The 22535-nt window shown below is 43.7% G+C and overlaps 1 protein-coding gene across 3 annotated transcripts in view; it reads right to left on the minus strand.

Moving 5' to 3' along the window:
• The window catches only part of LOC134353954 (oxysterols receptor LXR-beta-like), an 80352-nt gene that overhangs the window by 21688 nt on the left and 36129 nt on the right, over positions 1-22535 (minus strand). For 2 of the 3 annotated variants that reach the window (XM_063062542.1, XM_063062543.1), the window contains exon 7: positions 12080-12259. The exons of the other annotated variant lie outside the window; for it this stretch is intronic. In XM_063062542.1, coding sequence (XP_062918612.1) covers positions 12080-12259 — 180 coding nt within the window. The remainder of the gene's footprint in view (positions 1-12079; positions 12260-22535) is intronic. 3 annotated transcript variants of the gene reach the window in all.

A 22535-nucleotide genomic window follows, 5' to 3' on the forward strand; every position in this document is an offset into this window, starting at 1 on the left:
GCATCTCTACCAAATCACCTCTCATTCTCGTTCACTCCAAAGAGAAAAGCCCTAGCTCACTCAACCTATCCTCGTAAGACATTTACCAGATTTACATCCTGGTAAATCTCCTCTGCACCCTCTCTAAAGTTTCTATGCTCTTCCTATAGTGAAGCAACCAGAACTGGCCCCATTAATGAGGGAAGCCTTGGCACAATTATGAGTTGCCAATATACTGACATAACCAAATGAAAGGGAAAGACCGATGAACAAGCCAACGTATTTTGATCAGGTTACCCTTGTGACTGATTTCAAAGTTCAAAGTATAAACATGAGAAAGTCTGCAGGTGCTGGAAATCCAGAGCAACACACACAAGATGTTGGAGGAACTCAGCAGGTCAGGCAGCATCTATGGAGAGGAGTAAACAACTGATGTTTCGGGCCGAGACCGTTCTTCAGGACTGGAAAGGAAGGCATAAAGAGCCAGAATGAAAAGGTGGGGAAAGGGGAAGGAAGCTAGCTGGAAGACGGCATGAATATTGATTTCTCCTTCCAGTAAAAAAAATTCCTTCACCTCTTCTCTTCCCCATTCTGGCCTCTTACCTCTTCTCACCTGCCTATTACCTCTCCCTGGGTCCCCTCCTCCTCCTCTTTCTCCTATGGTCCACTCTCCTCTCCTATCAGATTCCTTCTTCTCCAGTCTTTTATTTTTCCAACCCACCTGGCTTCACCCATCACCCACTAGCAAGCCTCCTTCTTCTCCCCCAACCTTTTTATTCTGACATCTTCCACCTTCCTTCTCAGCCCTGAAGAAGGGTCTCCGCCTGAAATGTCGACTATTTATTGATTTCCATAGATACTGCCTAACCTGCTGAGTTCCTCCAGCATTTTGTGTGTGTTGTCTTGATGATGGATGTGGCAGTGTTCCTTGTAGATGTGCTCAATGGTGGAGTGGTCTTTGGCTGTGCAATATACTGGTACATAGCAACCTTGAAGTCTCCATGTAACTGTAACCTCTCCTCTCGTGAAACACTTTGCTAAATTGCTCAAGGTTTCTTTGGGAAACGGGAGGCCCAGAATTGGAGCAGCATACACAAAATGCTGGTGGAACACAGCGGGTCAGGCAGCATCTACGGATGGGAAATGGACAGCTGAAGTTTTTGGCCTCGATTCTTCATCAGGCCAGCTGCCTAATCTGTTGTGCTCTCTAGCATTTTGTGTGTGCTGCTCCAGATCTCCAGCCCCGTCTATCTTGCGGCCCAGAATTGGAAACAATATTCTAGTAACGTTGAACCAGAGCCTTATTCAAATTTAACGTGTTTCAGAGGTTGTGTCCTCTGCTAATACAAAGCCAAGGATCCTATAGCTCTTTATACAATCTGCCTTCTCGATTTGTTCTGCCTTCTCCAAACCTCCCTTTAAAATTGAGTCCCACAGTTTATATGCTACTCAGCCATTCTACTTAGTCTCCCATCCCATCTATCTATTACTTTAAGCTACTTTTCATAATGCTGTTTCGATTGTAAATACACTCTGGTATTTACTTACAACACTGTGCAAAAGTCTTGGACACATTATTATTGCGAGGCTGACTAAGACTTTTGCACAGTTCGGTTGTAATTTTATGTATTGCGCTGTCCTGCTGCCACAAAAGAAAACAAATTTCATGACATATATGAATGATGATAAACCTGATTCCGATATGGGTCTCTATTGTGGACTGAGAGTGGGAAGGGGGCAGGGATAGGGGAATTATGGTTGGGAAAAGGGGAAGGGAGAGGGGAGGGAGCAGGAAGCACCACAGAGACATTCCGTAATGATCAATAAACCAATTGTTCGGAAACATATGACCTTGTCTCACATGGTGTCTCAGGGCTGGGTGTGTCCGCTCCTGCACCACCCCCTGCCCCTCGCACTCATTCTCTGCCACCTGTCCCACACCCCTCCCACGGCGCTCCACCCTCACCACCCCCAGCATCTTTTACTCCTGTCACATTTACAAACTCGCTCTCTGCTCCACGGTGACAAATACAGTAATGTGCAAAAGTTTTATGCACCCCAGGTATCTATGTGCATTTTATTCCATATACTTTAACCTCCAACTTTATTTTTTATCTAATTGTTTATTCTTTACGATTCTTGAATGTTGTTTTTGTTGCATGTCGTGCCCTGACCAACACACCACAGCAAGTTCTTAATACATATAAATGTACACGGCGAATAAAATTAATCCTTGAGATGGTCTCTTCTTGGTCTTCCTAATTAATGTTATCACTCCAGCTTTATAGAATCACAGACAGTTATAGTATAGATTGAAACAACTGGGCCCATCATACATATGCCAACTCCAAATATAGCAATCCTGTCAGTTAATAACTTGGACTCTTGACCTCACAATCTACCTTGTTATGAATTGCACTTCATGGCTTACCTGCACTGCACTTTCTCTACAGCCGTTACACTTCATTCTGTATTCAGTCACTGTTTTAATTTGTTCTACCTCAATGCACTGTGTAATGATTTGTTCTGTATGAACGGTATGCAAGACAGGCTTCTCACGGTATCTTGGTACATGTGCCAATATAAACCAATTTCAATATCAATCCCCTTTGCCAATCCCATGTAAATTATGCTCTCTTTTGTGCCAATCCAATTGCTTTTCTGAAGGCCCCAAATGGCTATTTCCACCCTGCAGAATAAATAAAGAATTCAGCACATTTCCCTTACACAAGGAATCCTGCAGATGCTGGAAATCCAAAGCAACACACACAAAATGCTGGAGGAACTCAGCAGGTCAGGCAGCATCTACGGAAATGAAGAAGGGTCTCGGCCCAAAACGTCAACTGTTTAGTCAGCATTTTGTGCATGCTGCTGGACATTTCCTTTGTAACTTTTGCCCGAGTTTTTAAGCCTGTGTCTTTACTTCTTCAACCACCCACTATTAGGAACAGCTTCTGTCTGTTTTGCCCCATTGCTCCCCTCTCAGTCGCCTTTACTGTAAGAATAGCCACAGCCTCTCCAATCTAACCCTGGAGCCAACATTGTTCTTCCCTGGAAACACTTTATTACGTCTTTACTGCACCCTCTTTGCACTAAACCTCACTGCTGAAGAGTTTGACCATTGCTCCAGTCAAACTCCACCCTCCTGGACCTTGCTATTATCCTATTTATTCATTTGTAGAATGTGGGTGTTACCAGCAGGCTCAGTTTTAATTGCCTGTTTGAACTGTAGTGTTGATCCTGGGCAAATTACAAGGTAACTTATTTTTTTATTCTTTCTTACTTCTCTTCTAATATTTCCATACTTGCATATTTGTGCACTTGTAATGCTACTGTGACACTAATTTCCTTTGGGATCAATAAAGTATCCACCTATCTATCACATATTCGTGCTGCAATCTTCCCTATCTGCTAACACAAACACATGAAATTCTGTAGATGCTGGAAAACGAGAGCAACACACACAATATAATAGAGGAACACAGCATCCATGGAGAGGAATAAACATTCGACATCTTGCGCCAAGAGCTTTCACGAGGAAGGCCAACATTAGGCTGGCTGCTGGTGCATCTTTGAACTGAAATCAGTTTATTATTGTCATATGTCCCAAGACATAGTGAAGCTTGCATAGTGTTCGTTTAGGTCAGATCATTACACATTGAGGTAGAACAAGGTAAAACAATAACAATGCAAAATAAAGTGCAACAGCACAGAGAAAGTGCAGAGCAGGTAAACAGTACAAGTTCAATGTTCAAAGTAAAACTTATTATCAAGATACATATATATCACCATACACTACCTTGAGATTAATTTTCTTGCAAGCATTTACAGGAAAATAAAGAATACAATTGAATTTATGAAAAACTAAACAGAATCAAATACTGACAACCAACCAAGTAAAAAAAAAGACAACTTGCTCAAATAAATAATACCAAGAACATGGAAGTGAATCTATAGGTCGTGGAGTCAGCTCAGTGCTGAGGTGAGTGAAATCATTCACGTCGATTCAGCAGGCTTATTGTTCTAGGGTAGTAACTGTTCCTGAACCCGATTGCTTGGGACCAAAGGTTGCTGTGCCTTCTGCCTGATGGTAACAGCGAGAAGACAGCATGGCCTGGATGGTGAGGGTCGTTGACAGTGGAGGTTGCTTTTCTTTGCGGCAGTAAGATGCGAGATCATAATGAGGTAGATTGTGGGGTCAAAGGTCCATCTTATCAGCCGTGAAGCAGGGAATACAGCAATCCCTCATTCCCCTGCAATACAGCCATCTTGCCCTCAAGTCCTCAATCTAGTTCTCCAGTGACTGCATTTTTGCTAAAAAAAAATGCAGGGTAGAGGAAGTTTTACACCTCGAGGTTTTAAGTACTCAACCCTCTCAGTGTCAAACTCCCAGATCTAGCCCTCTGCCCTTTTCTCTTGAAATAATATTTCCAGTCCACTACCCTCAAAATCCATGGTCAGTCCATCCTCTTCTCATAACTACAGCTTCTTGAAAGATTGTTTGCACTTTTGCAAAGTAAACTGACTCCAGGCCAGAAGCCAGCATTGTCAGTGGAGTGGAGTGTGAAGCGCAGAATCAAATATCACTGTGATGATTGTACATTCCAGTATCAATTGTTCGGCAACAATAAAGTATTCATCATCTTCTTTGTGGTATGGTGTCATGCTGGGATGGTATGATAGCATAGCGGCTAGCGTAGCGCCAGCGGCCCGGGTTCAATTCCACCGCTGTCTGTAAGGAGTTTGTACATTCTCCCCATGACCGCGTGGGTTTCCTCCAGGTGTTGTGGTTTTAACACATAGAAAACATAGAAAATAGGTGCAGGAGTAGGCCATTCAGCCCTTCGAGACTGCACCACCATTCAGTATGATCATGGCTGATCATCCAACTCAGAACCCTGGACCTGCCTTCTCTCCATACCCCCGATCCCTTTAGCCACAAGGGCCATATCTAACTCCCTCTTAAATATAGCCAATGAACTGGCCTCAACTGATTCCTGTGGCAGAGAATTCCACAGATTCACCACTCTCTGTGTGAAGAAGTTTTTCCTCATCTCAGTCCTAAAAGGCTTCCCCTTTATCCTCAAACTGTGACCCCTCGTTCTGGACTTCTCCAACATCGGGAACAATCTTCCTGCATCTAGCCTGTCCAATCCCTTTAGAATTTTATACGTTTCAATAAGATCCCCCCTCAATCTTCTAAATTCCAGCGAGTATAAGCCTAGTCGATCCAGTCTTTCATCATATGAAAGTCCTGCCATCCCAAGAATCAATCTGGTGAACCTTCTTTGTACTCCCTCTAAGGCAAGAATGTCTTTCCTCAGATTAGGGGACCAAAACTGCACACAATACTCCAGGTGTGGTCCCACCAAGGCCTTGTACAACTGCAGTAGTACCTCCTTGCTCCTGTACTTGAATCCTCTTGCTATGAATGCCAGCATACCATTCACCTTTTTCACCGCCCGCTGTACCTGCATGCCCACTTTCAATGACTGGTGCACAATGACACCCAGGTCTCGTTGCGCCTATCCTTTTCCTAATTGGCCACCGTTTAGATAATAATCTGTTTTCCTGTTCTGCTACCAGAGTGGATAACCTCACATTTATCCACATTAAATTGCATCTGCCATGAATCTGCCCACTCACCTAACCTATCCAAGTCACCCTGCATCCTCTTAGCATCCTCCTCACAGCTAACACTGCCACCCAGCTTCGTGTCATCCGCAAACTTGGAGATGCTGCATTTAATTCCCTCGTCTAAGTCATTAATATATATTGTAAACAACTGGGGTCCCAGCAGTGAGCCTTGCGGTACCCCACTAGTCACTGCCTGCCACTGTTTTCACCCATATTCCAAAGATGTTTGGTTAGTAGGTTACTCGGGTGTAATGGGCAGTGCCAACTCATCGGGCCTGAAGGGCCTGGCACCGTGCTGTGTCTCTAAATAAATAGACATGGATCGTTAAAAGTGACCACATAAATAAAGATCATAAAACCAGAGTAAACAGAAGACATAGCTCCTAGGAACACAAAGTACCAAGGCAAGAGCGGAGTATTAAATGCTTTAGCTGGGAAACTTTGTGCAAAGAACACAAAGGGGCAAAAAAAGAGCACTGATTCACCATGACACAAAAACCAGTGTGCATTCCGTGAGAGATCATACGCCTAAAGCTGACCCGATAAAGGATTATGGAAGGTTATTGACCAGTAAATAGTAGAAGATTGGGTCCGAAGGTTGGCGAGTCTCTAACAAATGTCAACATTTAATACAAATGCAAAATAGAAGTGACAGGGAAGTTCAATCAATCTGTAGACACAAAGAATAATTTTCTTCCTTGCGGGCCAGACTTAGAGCAGAATCCACAGTACAGCAAATTAGACAAGACTTGAAAAAGACGATTAGACCGTGGCATTTCACTTCATTACTTTAAATTTAATGGCAAGTTTCATTTAAAAAGCATCGTCAACATCTTAAAGGTGCAACATAGATCTGCTGTCAAAGAAAGTGACAGAAGGAATAGCTAGGTAAAATCACCAGAAACATGGACAAAAAAGCAGATTTTAAGGAGTTTCTTAAAGTTGAAGTTAAAGAAATGGAGGGCTTGGTCAAAGAGTCACACAGCATGCAGATAGGCCCTTTAGCTCAACCTCTCCATGCTGTGTTGCCAGTGATTAGTCCCATCTGCACACATTTAGCCTTTAAACCAAACCCACCACCCCACCCATGTACTTATCTAGATGGCTTTTTAACACTATTAATGTGTCTGCCTTGACCATCATTCTGGCAGCTCATTCCAAACATGCAACATGCTTTCCCTGACCTCCATTTTAAATCTCTTGCTTCTGAACTTAAATGCCTCCCCCGAGCAACACACACAAAACGATGGAGAAACTCAGCAGCATCTACGGAGAAGAAAAAACTGTCAACGTTTCTTCATCCTGACTGTAAAGGAAGGGGGCAGAAGCCAGAACAAGGCAGTGGGTGGAGGGGAAGGAGTACAAGCTGGCAGGTGATAGGTGGGACCAGGTGAGGGGAAAAAGTTGGGTGGGTGGTGGAGGAGGGTTGAAGTAAGAAGCTGGGATGTGATAGGCAGAAGAGGTAAAGGGCTGAAGAAGGGGGATTCTGATAGGAGAGGAGAGTGGACCCTGGGACAAAGGGAAAAGGAAGAATGAGGAGGGGTGATGGGCAGGTGAGGGGTAAGGGAAAGGAGAGGGCCAGAATGTGGAATGGATGAGAGAGAAGGGGAGGAGGGAGATGTTACCAGAAGTTAGAGAAGTCAGGTTGGAGGTACTAAGTCAGAATACGAGGTGTTGCTCCTCCAACCTGAGAGTGGCCACATGCAGCAGTGGAGGAGCCCCTGGACCAACACGTCAGAATGGGAATCGGAATTAGAATCACCAGGAAATCCTGCACGTTGTGGCGTAATTCCTCCAGCATTTTGTGTGCGTTGCTCTGGATTTCCAGTATCTGCAGAATCACTTGTGCTTTAATCCTGTGCCCTTGTGTTTTAGCAGCCCTTTGCTAGGGAAAAAGATGATGTGTTGTCATCTTGTCTCCGCCCCTCATGATCTTAAACACCTTAGGGAGTAACTTCAGAATTTAAGAACCTTGGCATCTTCAGGTGCAGCCGTCAACAGTAGGGTGGGCAAGTTCAGTGATGCGTAAGAGGAAGGCACAGATATTCAAGGAGGGCTTATTGGGATAGGAAAATAGAATTATACAGTATAAATGTGCCTTTGACCCCCTTTATCTATGCTGAATCATGATGCCTATCTACACTAATCCCACTGCCTACATCCACCCAATCCTTTCCAATCTAGGTACCTGTTCAGGTGCCTTTCAAACTTTACACAGAACAATACAGCACAGAAACAGGACCTTTGGCCCACAATGTTGGACATCCCACCCTGCAAAAACTCATTTCAGGGAGGTAGCACCATCAATTTGCGGGAGACTCCTGGAACTTCCGGGAGAGGTGGGATGTCTGCAGTAGAGTAGCTCCTCAGCAGCTAGCCAGCTAGTTTAAATAATGTTAGCTATGCTAATGAATGAATGACACCTGTTAAACTCACCTCAACATGTCTTTTACAGTCTTAACCCACCATGAGCAATAGAAAAGTCACTGTTGCAAACAGTGCAGTGAGCAACACTGGCATTATTTTTGACCCCTATTAGGCAGCGGTACACTTTAGTGTAGTCTGGGGTGACGTATGTTTTATATTTTCTGTTTTTGGAACACTCTGCCATGGCACGCTCGCTCTCTTGCTCTCTCTTGCTCGTGCTCTCTCTCTCTCTCCTCTCGTGGTCGCTCTCACGCTCACTCTCGCTCTCTCTCTCGTGGTCGCTCTCACGCTCATGGTCACTCTCACACTCGCTCTCTCTTGCTCTCTCTCCCTCACGCTCAAAAAAATTGATTTCTGGGATATTGTATATAATTTGCGGGCACCAGGGAGCCACTATTAATACGCGGGAGACTTCCGGGAGAGGTGGGATGTCTGCAATATTGCGTCAGGCCTATTAAATTAGGAATCAAACGGCCATATCCCATATCCTTCCATTTTCTTCACATTCATGTGCCTATCTACAAACGTTTGTAGATGTCTCTTAAATATCGCTAATTTATCTGCCTCTACCAACCACCCCAGGCAGCAGATTCCAGGCACACACCACCCACTGTATAAAATATTCGCCACTCACATCTCCTTTGAAGTTACCCCCTCTTACTTTAAATGCATATCTTCTGGTATTAGACATTTCATCCCTGAGAAATCGATAGCATCTGTCTACTCTGTCTGTGCCTCTTATAATCTTATAAACCTCTATCGCATCTCCCCCAAGCATCTACGGTTCCAAAACAAAACAAGTTTGTCCAAGTTCTTGTTATAGCATATGCCTTCTAATCCAGGTAAACCTCTTCTACATCCTCTCCAAAGCCTGGAGATCCTCCCTATAATGGGGCAAGTAGAACTATATACAATTCTGCAGATGCGGCCTAACTAGAGTTTTTTAGAAAACTCATTGCTGTAATTGTACCTGCCTCTACCACCTCCTCTTGCAGCTCATTCCTGCTATTCAGCACCCTCTGGGTAGAAAAACTTACCCTTCAGATCTTCTTTAATTTTCTCCCCTCTTACCTTAAACCTGTGCCCTCCAGACCACCCTGCCTTAAGAAAAAAGGCTCTACCCTGCCAATGTCTCTTTTAATTTTATAAACCCTTATAAGATCCTCCCCTGGCTTCCTCGCTTTCCTGATCCAATCTCTCTTTATAAACAGTTGTCCAGTCCAGGCAACATCCTGATGGATCTCATCTGCACTTGTTATTACCGCATCCTTTCTATAGTGTGGTTACCAGAACTGTACACAATACTCCAAGTGTGATACAACTAACATCTTGTATAACTGAAAGATTAATATCCCAGATCTTATACCCAATATCTTCCTCGGCTTTCTTCACTAGCCTGTGTCTTCATTTTCAGGAAACTACGGACTTGCATCCCAAGGTCGCTCTCTGTTTATCAATGCTCCTAAGGCCCTTATTATAGGCTGGTCCTGGACTTACTTCCTGGCACAATTTACATATTGCTATTTAACTATTTATCGTTTTATTACTGTTTAATTATTTATGGTGCAACTGTAACGAAAACCAATTTCCCCTGGGATCAATAAAGTATGACTATGACTATTATTTCCTCGCAATATCCGACCAGAATTTAACTTCCTAAAGTGCATGACCTCACACTTGCCTGGATTAAATTGCATCTGTGACCACTCCACCGAACTTTCCAGCTGATCTCTGTCCCACTTTATCAACCTTCTTTGCTATCTGCAACCAAATTTCATGTCATCTACAAACTTGTGCATCAGACCCCTGCAATTTCATCCATCGTCAATGACCCCCAGCATCCAGACCATGCTCTCTTCTCACTACCACCACCATGCAAGAGGTACAGGAGCCTTAGGTCCCACGTATCAACTAGGTTCAGGAATAGTTATCACCCTACAACCATCAGGCTCCTGAGCCAGTGTGGATAACTTCACTCACCATGAATGTGAACTGATTCTACAACCTACAAACTCACTTCCAAGGACTCTTTACAATTTATTTTTTCAGGGTTTTTGTTTGCACAATCTGACTTCTTTTGCACATTAGTGGTTTGTCAGTCTTTGTTTATCTATAAATTTCTATAAATTCTTTTGTATTTTTTTACTTTCATGTAAATGCCTGCAAGAAAATGATTCTCAAGGTAACAGATACATACTTCGATAATAATTTTTAATTTAACTTTGACAAGTCATGTACAGATATTAGAAACAACAGAAGTCCTAGCACTAATCCTATGGTACGCTACTAGTTAAAGCCCTCCATTCTGTAAAACACCCACCTAACAGTATCCTCTATCTCCTGTCAGTTATCCAACTCGCCTTGGATCCCTTGTGCCTTAACCTTCTGGTCTAGCCCACCATACAGGACCTTGTCGGAACCCTTACAGAAGTCCATCTAAACCATGCGCTGGAGGTAAGAACGGGCCTGAGTGTAGTCCAATCTACGTGGACCACTGGTTGAAGAATGAGAAATTAAAGGAGCCACCTGTGGTCAACCATATTGAAGATGATGATGAGAAAGAATGAAATCCTTTTACTCCAACTCTTTGAATGTCGTGAGTAACTCTTATAGAAAGCAGAGACAGAAACTATACAAGGAAAAAATGGGAAGATCAAAGACTTGATGAGTAGGTGGGAGGAATAAAAGAAAGACTCATCACAAAATCTGATTCCGCATTTCTATAATTCACCAGCCTATTTATAGATTTGAGTCATCCATCACTCTTTCTTGGTTTACTGCCTTTTACTCCATGCTGAACCTCAGTTTAAAAGAAATCCAAGTCATTATAGAAGACTCATTTCTCCTCTGAGAGTCGATACCCAACTCACATTTCAAACCTGCCCCATTTTATTCAGCTATGAGAACAAGTGCTTTCTTTCAAACCAGATTATTGATTAATTCTGGGACTGCACAATCAACAGAGATCCGAGGAGAACCTTAACCGTTTGAAAGTCAATTAACATTAGAAATTAGTAACTGAATGACTGCTATTTTTTTCTTCACTTGTGGTAACTTTCTCTGATCAAATTGCCAATCAAGGAATTTCACAATGTGATTTCTATTCCTGCAACATTGGGAATTTTTTTTGGGGATGTTCTACCTTTGAAATCTGGAACCTTGGACAGACCCCTTGTGCAATAAAGGTGAACTCTTGATCTCTAAACCTGCTTCGTTGTGGCTCTTGCACCTTATTGTCTGCCCGCAATGTACTTTCTCTTTACCTGTAACACAATATTCTGCTTTCTGTTTTTTTTTTGTACGATCTCAGTGGACTTGTGAACAGAATGGTTGGAATAGATAGCAAAGCTTTTTAGTCTATCCTGCTACACATGACAATAATAAATGAATTACTGATCATACTGGTAGATATTCAAAAACCTTTACCTCAGACTGACATAATTGTGAAATTTCTACAGGTGTACGGTGGAGAGCATTCTGACTGGCTGCATCACCACTTCCAAGGAGGCTCCAAAGCAGAGGATCGTAAGAGGCCACAGAGGGTTGTAGATTCAGCCAGATCCATCGCTGGCACACTGTAAGCCTCCCCACCATCAGGGACATCTTCCAAAGGCGGTGACTCCATTATCAAGAACCCTCACCACCCCGGACAGGCCTTCTTCTCACTACTACCATCAGAGAGGAGGGACAGGAGCCTGAAGACCCAAACTCAACATTTCAGGAACAGCTTCTTCCCCTCTGCCATCAGACTTCTGAACGGACAATGAACCCATGAACACTACCTCACTATTTTTGCACTTTAATTATCTTTTAAAAAAAAGACGTAGATATTTTGCATAATTATTTTCTGCATTGCACTGGTTTGCTGCCACAAAACAACAAATGTCATGATATATGCCAGTGACAATAAACCTGATTCAGAGAACTTCAAGAACAAACCGGACAGCCTTATCCCGATGGATCAATTTGAAATATGAGTCTTCATCATTATACAATAGGTAGCCTTATACAGCAGAAAGCCTTTGTTCTGGCTCACCTCGATTGTGGATGCCTTCAGTAGTGCAATCTGGTCCTCCCGTGAGAGGTCAAGGAAGCCTGGGATCTGTTTGGCAAAGTCAACGATCTCCTGGACTGAAATGATGGCCAGCTCTGTGAAGTGTGCGAAGCGTTGCTGCCGGGTTTCCCGGTTATGGGGGTCGTTACTCTGTGGCCAAGGCTGGGGAGGAAGACAAGGCTGAATGAAATGCTGCTTCTATTCAATAATAACCCTCCACATTCACAGAGCATAGAACAGGGCAGCACAGGAACAGGCCCTTCTGCACCAACCAAGATGCCAAATTATACTAAATCTCTTCTGAATGCATGTGATCCATATACCTCCCATTCCCTGCCTATTCATTTGGCTGTCTATCTAGCACCTTCTAAACGCAACTACTCTGTCTGCTTCCACCACCATCCCTGGCAGCCCGTTCCAGGTACCCACCACTCTCTAAGAAACAATCTTGCCCTGCACATTTCCTTTGTACTTTTCCCTCTCTCTCTTTAATCGCATGCCCTCTAGAACTTAAGATTTATACCCTAGGAGTAAGGTTCCTTTCCTTGTGGGCAGGTTTGCGAGAGCTGTTTGGGAGGGTTTAAACTAATTTGGCAGGGGAATGGGAACCAGAGTGTTAGTGCTGAGGATGGGGTAGTTGGTTTACAAACAGAGGCAGTGTCTAGTGAGACTGCTAACAAGGGCAGGCTGATGGATAGGGCATCATTGCAGTCAATGGGATGAGCTTCAATGTAAAAGGGGCCAAAATCGAAAAGGACAGACGGTGCTACACTTGAATGCACACAGTATACAGAATAAGATACGGCAGATGAACTTGAAGTACAGTTACAGGTTGGCATGTATGATGCTGTGGGCATTACTCAATCATGGCTGAAAGAAGATTACAGCTGGGAGTTTAATGTCCAAGGATAAACACTATCAAAACAACAGGCAGGTAAGCAGAAGGATCAGTAAAAAAAAATCTGCTGGTAAAAAATCAAATCCTTAGAAAGACCCTGATGGGAGTATATACAGGCTTCCAAAAGGTAGCAAAGATGTGGTCTACAAATTACAAAGGCATGTCAAAAGGACAATATTACAATAGTCATGGGGATCTCAACATGTAGACAGATTGGGAAAATCAGATTGATGGTGGATCCCAAGAGAGGAATTTTGTAGAGTGCCAATGAGATGGCTTTCTACATTGTAGTTGAACCCATTCGGAGATCACCTATTCTGGATCCGGTGTTGTGCAATGAACCATAATTTATTAGACAGCTTAAGGTAAAGGAACCCTTCAGAAACAGTGATCATAATATGATAGAATTCACTGTGCAATTTCAGAAGGATAAACTAAAGTCAGATATATCAGTATTACAATGGAGTAAAGGGAATTACAGAGGCATGAGAGAGGAGATGGCTAAAACTGATTGGAAGGGACTGCAATGGCTGGAGTTTCTCGGAGCAATTCGGAAGGCGCAGGATAGATATTTTAAAGGCAGGATGACGCACCCATGGCTGATAAAGAGAAGTCAACACCAGTAAAAACCAAAGAGAGTCAACATAATAGAGCAAAACTTAGTGGGAAGCTTTTAAAAAACAACAGAAGGCAACTAAAAAAGGAAAAGATGGAATACAAAAGTAAGCTAACCAATAACAGATATCAGATTGCTGGAAAATTATGCTGAAGAGATAGTAATAGGGGGCAAGGAAATGGCAGATGAACTTAAGCATTTTGCATCAGTCTTCACTGTAGAAGACATCAGCAGTATGCTGGAAGTTCAAGAATGTCAGGAGGCAGAAGTGAGTGAAGTTGCAATTACTGGAGAAGGTGCTTGGGAAACTGAAAAGTCTGAAGGTAGATAAATCATCTGGACCACCAGATGGTCTACACCACAGGGTTCTGAGAGAGGTAGCTGAAGAGATTGTGAAGGCATTAGTAATGACCTTTCAAGGATCAACGGATTCCGGAACAGTTTCAGGGGAATGGAAAATTGCAAATGTCGCTCCACTCTTCAAGAAGGGAGAGAGGCAGAAGAAAGGAAATTACAGGCCAGTCTGGCCTCAGTGGTTGGGAAGATGTTGGAGTCGAATGTTAAGGATGTGGATTTAAGGTACTTGGAGGCACATGATAAAATAGGCCAAAATCAGCATCGCTTCCTTAAGGGAAAATCTTGCCTGACAAATCTTTTGGAAATAATAAGCAGGATAGACAAATGATAATCAGTGGATGTTGAATACTTGTATTTTCAGAAGGACTTCAGCAAGATGCCACACATGAGGCTGCTTAACAAGAACCTGTTTAACAAGAGCCCATGATATTACAGGGAAGATACTCACATGAATAGGGCATTGGCTGATTGGCAGGAGCCAAACAGTGGGAACAAAGGAAGCCTTTTTTGGTTGACTGCCAGTGACTAGTGGTTGGGACTGCTTCTTTCTACGTTATATGCCAATGATTTGGATGACAGAATTGATGGTTTTGTGGCTGTTTGCAGACGATATTGAAGATAGATAAAGGGGCAGGTAAATTTGAGGAAGCAGAGAACCTGCAGAAGGACTTAAGACAGATTAAGTGAAAGGACAAAGAAGTGGCAGATGCAACACAATGTCGAGAAGTGTATGGTCATGCACCTTGTAGAAAAAGTAAAAGCACAGACTATTCCCTAAATGGAGAAAAAAATCAAAAATCTGAGGTGCAAAGGGACTTGGGAGTCCTCATTCAGCAAGCCCCAAAGGTTAATTTGCAAGTTGGTGAGGAAGGCAAATGCAATGTTAGCATTCGATTCGACGGGACTAGAATATAAAAGCAATGATGAATGCTGAGACTTTTATAAAGCACTGGTGACGCCTCACTTGACTGAGCAGTTTTGTGCCCCTTATCTCAGAAAGGATGTGCTGACATTGGAGAGGGTTCAGAGGACGTTCACAAAAATGATTCCGGGATTGAAAGGCTTATCATATGAAGAGCGTTTGATGGCTCTGGAATTAAGAAGAATAAGGAGGGGAATCTCACTGAAATCTATTGAATGTTGAAAGGCCTCAATAGAGTGGGCGTGGAGAGGATGTTTCCTATGGTGGGAGAGTCTAAGACCAGAGGACACAGCCTCAGAATAGAGGGTAGTCCATTTAGAACAGAGATGAGGAGAAATTTCTTGAGCCAGAGTGGTGAATCTGTTGATTTTGTTGCCACAGGCAGCCGTGGAAGAAACAGATCAGCCATGATGAATAGTGGAGCAGACTCAATGGGCCAAATGGCCTAATTCTACACCTATATCTTATGGTCTTCCGATTCTGACTGTCTACCTGAGCCTCTCAATTTTATAAAGCTTATAGATCCAGACCATAATTTTACAGAAACTCAGCCAGCTCCGTCATGGGCACAACCCTTCCTGTCTCAAGAAAGTGGCACTTATCACTAAGGACTCATAACATCCAGGACATGCCCTCTTCTCGTTACTACCTTCAGGGAAGAAGCACAGAAGCCAGAGACCTATACACACAACAATTCAGAAATAGCTGCTTCTATTTTCACATTTCTGAATAATCCAATAATACGTATTCCTTATTTTTGCAATATTTATGTTATAGCAATTTTATATATTTGCACTGTACGGCTGCCACAAATTAATAAATTCCACATCATATGAGTTAGCGCTAATAAATCTGATTCTGAAATTCTTTAAGTCTCCCCTCAACCTCTGAACCTCCAGACAACACTAAGTTTGTCCAGCACCCCTTTGTTCTGTCTGTCACCAAAAAAAACAGGATTTTTCAGTACCCAAACATTTCAACTTGACTTCTCATTCTGACATGTCAGTCTATGGCCTCCTCTACTGCTATAATAAGGACATAAGAACATAAGCAATAGGAGCAGGAGTCGGCCATCTGGTCTGTCGAACCTGCTCCACCATTCGATAAGGTCATGGCTGATCTGACCATGGACTCATCTCCACCTACCTGCATTTTCCCCTTAACCCTTAATTCCCCTACTATGCAAAAATCTATCCAATCTTGTCTTAAATATATTTACTGAGGTAGCCTCCACTGCTTCATACTCTGGTTGGAGGAACAACACCTCATATTCCTTCTGGGTAGCTTTTAACCTGATGGCATAAAATCACAAGACATGGAAGCAGAATTAGGCCATTCAGCCCATCTAGTCTTCTCCACCATTCTGACCATAGCTGATTTATTTTCCCTCTCAATCCCCCAGTCTTACCTTCTCTCTGTAACCTTTGGTGTCCTTACTAATCAAGATCCTATCAACCTCCACTTTAAATATACCCAATGACTGAGCCTCCACAGTTGTCTGTGGCAATGAATTCCACAGATTCACAAATCTCGGCTCAAGAAATTCCTTCTCATCTCCATTCGAAATGGACATCCTTCTATTCTGAAGCTGTGCCCTCTGGTCCTAGACTCTCCTACTATTGGAAACATCCTCTGCACGTCCACCTTATCTCGGCCTGTCAATATTCGACAGGTTTCAATGAGATCCCCCCTCATTCTTCGAAATTCGAGCAAGTACACGCCCAGAGCCATCAAACACGCCACACCCATTAACCCTTTCATTCTCATGAACAACCTCTGCACCCTCTCCAACACCAGCACATCTTTTCTTCAATATGGGGCTGAAAATTCAGAAACAGCAAAAGGTTTAATATCACCGGCATATGTCATGAAATTTGCTGTTTTGCTGCAGCAGTACATTGCAATAATAATACTAAAACTATAAATTATAATAAGAAATATATTTTAAACATTAATAAATAGTGCAAAAAGGAAAGAAAGTGAGGTATTGTTCATGGATTCAATGTCCATTCAGAAATCAGATGGCAGAGGGGAAGAAGCTGCTCCTGAAATGTTGAGCACTTCTTCAGGCTCTTGATCTCCTCTTCACTGGTGGCTCCTGGGTGATGGGAGTCCTTAATGATGGATGCTGCCTTTTTGAGGCATCACCTTTTGAAGATGTCCTCGATGCTGGGGAGGCTAGTGCCCATGAGGGGAGCTGTCTCGAGTTTACAACTCTCTGCAGCTTTTTCCCATCCTGTGCAGTGGCCCCTCCATACCCGGTGGTGATGCAACCCATCAGAATTCTCTCTACAGTACATCTGTAGAAATTTGTGAATATCTTTGGAGACATACCAAGTTGCCTCTAACTCCTAATAAAATATAGCAGGGGTCCCCAACCTTTTTTGCGCCGTGGACCGGTTTAATATTGACAATATTCTTGTGGACCGGCCAACCCGGGGGTTGTTCAAGTAGGGTTAAACTCACCTCAACATGTCCTTTACAGTTGGGGTTGTCAATTTTCTCACTCCCAAATAAGGGACAAAAGTAGCAGTCAAATCCTGACGAAGGGTCCCGGCCCGAAACGTCCACTGTACCTCTTCCTATAGATGCTGCCTGGCCTGCTGCGTTCACCAGCATTTTTTGTATTTACCCTGAGAAAGACTACCATGACGCCTTGCATGGGCACCTGTGTGCGCCTGTGTGGCATTCGCATATGTGACGTGCGCATGCGCATACGTGCCGATTTCTTTTTCCCCACAAATCGGTTTTGGCTTAATCTTCCCGACTATGCTGTACAGACATTATTTCAACTTTATATAGGCCGTGTATTTATCATATCAGTCCTGCTTTTACTATATGTTAGTGTTATTTTAGGTTTTATGTGTTATTTGGTAGCTTATTTTTTGGGTCTGGGAACGCTCAAAAATTTTTCCCATATAAATTAATGGTAATTGCCTCTTCACTTTTTCATAGGAACACTCTACCTTAGCGGGGGAAATACGGGACAAGGGCAGTCCCGTATGGGACAAACCAATTTAGCCCAATATACGGGATATCCCGGCTAATACGGGACAGTTGGCAACCCTATATTCAAGTTCAACAGTGTGTGACAGGGAATGAGGAAAGGTGCAGGTGACTCATATCGTTTCCTCACGGCCCGGTACTGGTCCGCAGCCCGGTGGTTGGGGACCGCTGAAATCGTCCATCGTGCCTTCTCACTAATCACAATACTCCAAATGTGATCTAACCAGCGCCTTATAAGGCCTCAGCATTACATCCTTGAAATTACACCTCTTGAAATAAATACTAACATTGTGTTTGCCTTCCTTACTACAAACTGCTTCTTTCTTGAAGATGCTAAGAATCGTAACAAAGATTTAAAGATTAGCTTTATTTGTCACATTCAGCGAAATGCATCATTTCCATCAAATCAACAAGGATTGTGCTGGGCAGCCTGTAATCACACCAAATGAGGCCATTTGGCCCACTTGGTCTCTGCTAGCTCCCAAGGGAACAATTAAGTTAGTCTAATTCCTTATTTTCTCATTTCCTCTACCCCTCTATTCTCTCACACAAACAGCTATCAACTCCTCTAATTCTTTTACCCATTAACCTAAACCAAATTTTCTTTTGTAGCCGATTATATTAAATCACATCTCTGGAAAGGGGGAGGAAACTGCAGCGTATAGAGGAAGCCCACAGCGTCACAGGGAGAACGTGTGAACTCCATAAAGGCAGCACCAAAGGTCACAACCAGACGAGTCCTCGGATCTGTTGGACAGATGACTGTCTCCTACGGCCCTTTCCTGATAGGAGGGGGACTCAACGACATCGAAAGAGGGGCTGACCTGGGGTGGCACAGACTGTAGCTGTATATGTAATGCCAACACAGAGCCAGTGGTCCAGGTTCAATTCCCAACGCTGTCTGTAAGGAGACTGTACACTCTCCCCGTAGCCGCGTGGGTTTCCTCCGAGTGTTCCGGCTTCCACCCACATTCCAAACACACACAGATTAATTGGTTAATGGGGTAAAATTGGGCTTGTTGGACAGTAGGGCCTGCACCTCTGAACAAAACATCAACAGGATTCATGCCCCTAAAAGGCATCAGGAGACGAGACACTAAAATAATCCGTGCAGCACAGGGAAAAGGGCTGAGTCAAGGACTCTCACTTTTCCATAAGATAAGAGATAAGACATAGGAGCAAAATTAGGCCATTCAGCCCATTAAGTCTGCTCTGCCATTCGATCAGGGTTGATTTCAAATTCCTCTCAACCCCTCCTTTCCGCCTTCTCCCACTAACCTTACTAATCAAGAAACTATCAACCTCCACTTTAAATATACCCAAGTACTTGACGTCCACAGATGTCTGTGGCAATGAGTTCCACAGATTCACCACCACTAGATAAAGAAATTCCTCCTTATCTCTGCTTTAAAGGGACATCCTTATATTCTGAGGCTGTCCCCTCTGGTCGTAGACTCCCCCACTATCGGAAACATCCTCTCCAGATCCACTCTATCTCAGCCTTAAATACATCCACCTCCCTATGTATTTATATGGTGTATATACCCCCAAGGCCTCTCCATATCCTCCTTGCAACCTACAAGGTCACCTGCCTGAATCATCAGCAAACATATGAAACTGTAGTGCAATACCAGGATGCTGCCTGGATTGGAGAACACGTCTTACGAAGACAGGTTGAGCGAGTTAGGGCTTTTCTCTTTGGAATGAGGGTGGGTGAGAGGTGACTAGCTGGAGGTGTATGGATGATAAGAGGCATAGATGGAGTGATACCACCTCCATCTGGAACGGAGGGGTCACCGCACAGAGGGATGTGAACTCAGCCAGCTCCATCATGAGCACTAGCCTCTCCACCATAGAGGAAACCCTGGAAAGGCAATGCCTCAAGCATGCACCTTGAAGGGACATCACCATCTGGGAAATGTCCTCTTCTCATTAGTACAATCAGAGAGGATGCCGTGACCATGGGCGGCGGGACGGACCCTGAGCGGGAGTCTGAGGCCCAAGGTCTTCAGCGAGGAGGGGAGACGAAGACAGACTCGTATGGAGTGTCTGGTCGACCCCTGTGATTGGTCCCAGGCGGCAGGTCGAGGGGGTCGGAGGGGATTGAATGGTGGAAAGAAGACTCTATTAATTGAGTTCCAACTGTTGTGCACGAAGTGGTTGAACTTTGATAAGTTTGGCGCCTTTTATTTTCCTTTTGTATTGTATCTCTATTAATTATAGTTCCAGTAAGATCTATAAAGTGTAATCATTCAATTGCCTCTGGTGTATTGTCTGTTAATTGGCGGGATGGGTACATCACACAGCATCCACACAGACTTGATTACCCAGTTTGGCGGGACAAAGGCTGCTCCGCCTAGACAAAAGCGAGTTGAGCGAGCCTGAGGCTTACCAGGGGCTACAATATTTATTATAATTTATGGTATATTTTACATATTGTACTGTAATGCTGTCACAGAACAACAAATTTCATGACATATGTCTGTGATAATATACCTGACTGTGGTTCTGCAATTTACTGCTGGAAAGGGCAATGGGAAATGGGAAAAAATGTTGAAGAACAGACATCTTGTGATGCAGTTTTCAAAAGGACAAAGCATGACTACACAGGAACAGGCCCTTCAGCCCATCTAGTCCATGCCAAGCTATTATTCTGCCTAGTCCCGTTGACCTAAAGTAGAAACTGTATCACAGTGACAGGAAGCGAGGAAGAGGAATGATCTCACAGAGAGCTGGCTTGGGTTCACTGGCCGTGACACTTTACATACAGCGATTGCCACTGTCTGCAAGGTGCTTGTACATTCTCCCTGAGACGGCATGGGATTTCTCCAAGTACGTTGGTTTCCTTCCACATTCCAAAGACATATGGGGTAAGGTCAATAAGTTGTGGGCATGCCATGTCAGACACTCGCGCACTGCCCCCGGCACATCCTCGCACTGTGTTGGTTGTTGACGCAAACGGGGCATTTCACCGTATGTTTCAAGGTCCATGTGACAAGAAAAGCTGATTTTCACATCTTTCTGCTTCCAGGCTACAATAAGTAGGAAACCTGAACAGATCCTCTCCCGTGTGCTCCCCAGCATCAGGCACAGTCTTAGACCAGCTGCTGCCTTGTATGGAACCAGGCTTCTCAATATATCGTGCACTGCTCCATATTACAAAGGGTGGTGTAGGGGAAAGAACAGTGAGGGCTAATAACTAATAAATAGGAACGTGGATTGTGCTAACGTAGTAACAGGGATCCACAGACGAAAGTAGAGATACAGAATACAGCAGCAACAACATCCAAGTTTCAGAACCTTCTTTGATTACGTTTAGCACCTATAGTTGTAAAAGAAAACTGGATAACAGACCTGTGGATAGCAGTTTTATTCTGTAACCAGGACCCAATCTGCCATTCAAGTAAGCCTTCCTATCGCCACCATTTGCATGGCGGGGTGGAGATACGTCTCTGCCAAAGGAGGTGTACGACGCTCCTTCCCTCCGCTAGCCTGCAGGTCACCCTTGGGCAAGGTGTAGCAGCTGCTTAGCCTCCCTGATCAGAGTCACTTGAAGCCACGGGAACAGGTGGTGGACGGTCGTATGAGCAGCTGGTGCATATCACAAGTCCTGGTTAAGTGACCACTGACGCCAGGTAGACAATCTCGATAAGAGTATTGATATTGGCTGGGGTCACCTGTCTTGTAAAGCTACTTCCCAGAAGAAGGCAATGGTAAACCACTTCTGTAGAAAAATTTGCCAAGAACAACCATGGTCATGGAAAAATCATGATCACCTTTGTCATAGGCCACGGCACATTAATGAACAAATTGCCACCATTCTGTATAACAGTGTAGCTTTACTGGTAATCTCATAACCGAGAACGTCAAATCTGTACCAAATTCATGATCAGGTTTAACTGGTTTCGTGGTGCACACCAGTTTGTAATAAGTCGCCTGGTATTTCGAAAACCAACTCCATGTGAAGTTTCAGTTTGCTCCTACAATGGGCGTCTGTATTAACTGCAGCAACTTTATTTAAACTGAGTGGTGAAAGTGTGTTTAATGCTGACGTTGTGTAAGCAATGACTTTTGGCTGGATAAGTGCATTATCAAAGCTTCAATAACAACTGGTAATTGCATTAACCAATGCATTTTGATGGCATCATAAACTAATCAAGTAACTCGTTCCCATGGGAAGTGCATTGCCCGGTGAGACGCAAACTGACTTCTAATCTGCTTTGGTGTATCTCGGTTGGGATAGGGAACTGAGCCCCAGGAATCCTGGTCTTGGGACGCTCTGTGATTAAAGAGTCATCATCATTATGATGTAGGCGATCACAGTTCCATGACCATGACTGTCCTTGGAAAATATACAGAAGTCGTTTGCTATTAACTTCTTCTGGGCAGTGTCTTTACATAACAGGTGAACCCAGCCATTGTCAATACTCTTCAGAGATTGCCTGCCTATTGTCAGTGGTCACATAACCAGGACTTGTGATATGCACCAGCTTCACATACGACCATCCACCACCTGCTCCCATGGCTTCAGGTGACCCTGATCGGGGGCTAAGCAGACGTAAGGCTCATGGATCAAGTTTTGGAAGATGGAGTTGGGCTGGATGGCTGCTTTTTGCCTAGCAGAGACACGATGGATCAA

Source organism: Mobula hypostoma, chromosome 11, assembly GCF_963921235.1.
Source record: "Mobula hypostoma chromosome 11, sMobHyp1.1, whole genome shotgun sequence".
NCBI lineage: Eukaryota > Metazoa > Chordata > Chondrichthyes > Myliobatiformes > Myliobatidae > Mobula > Mobula hypostoma.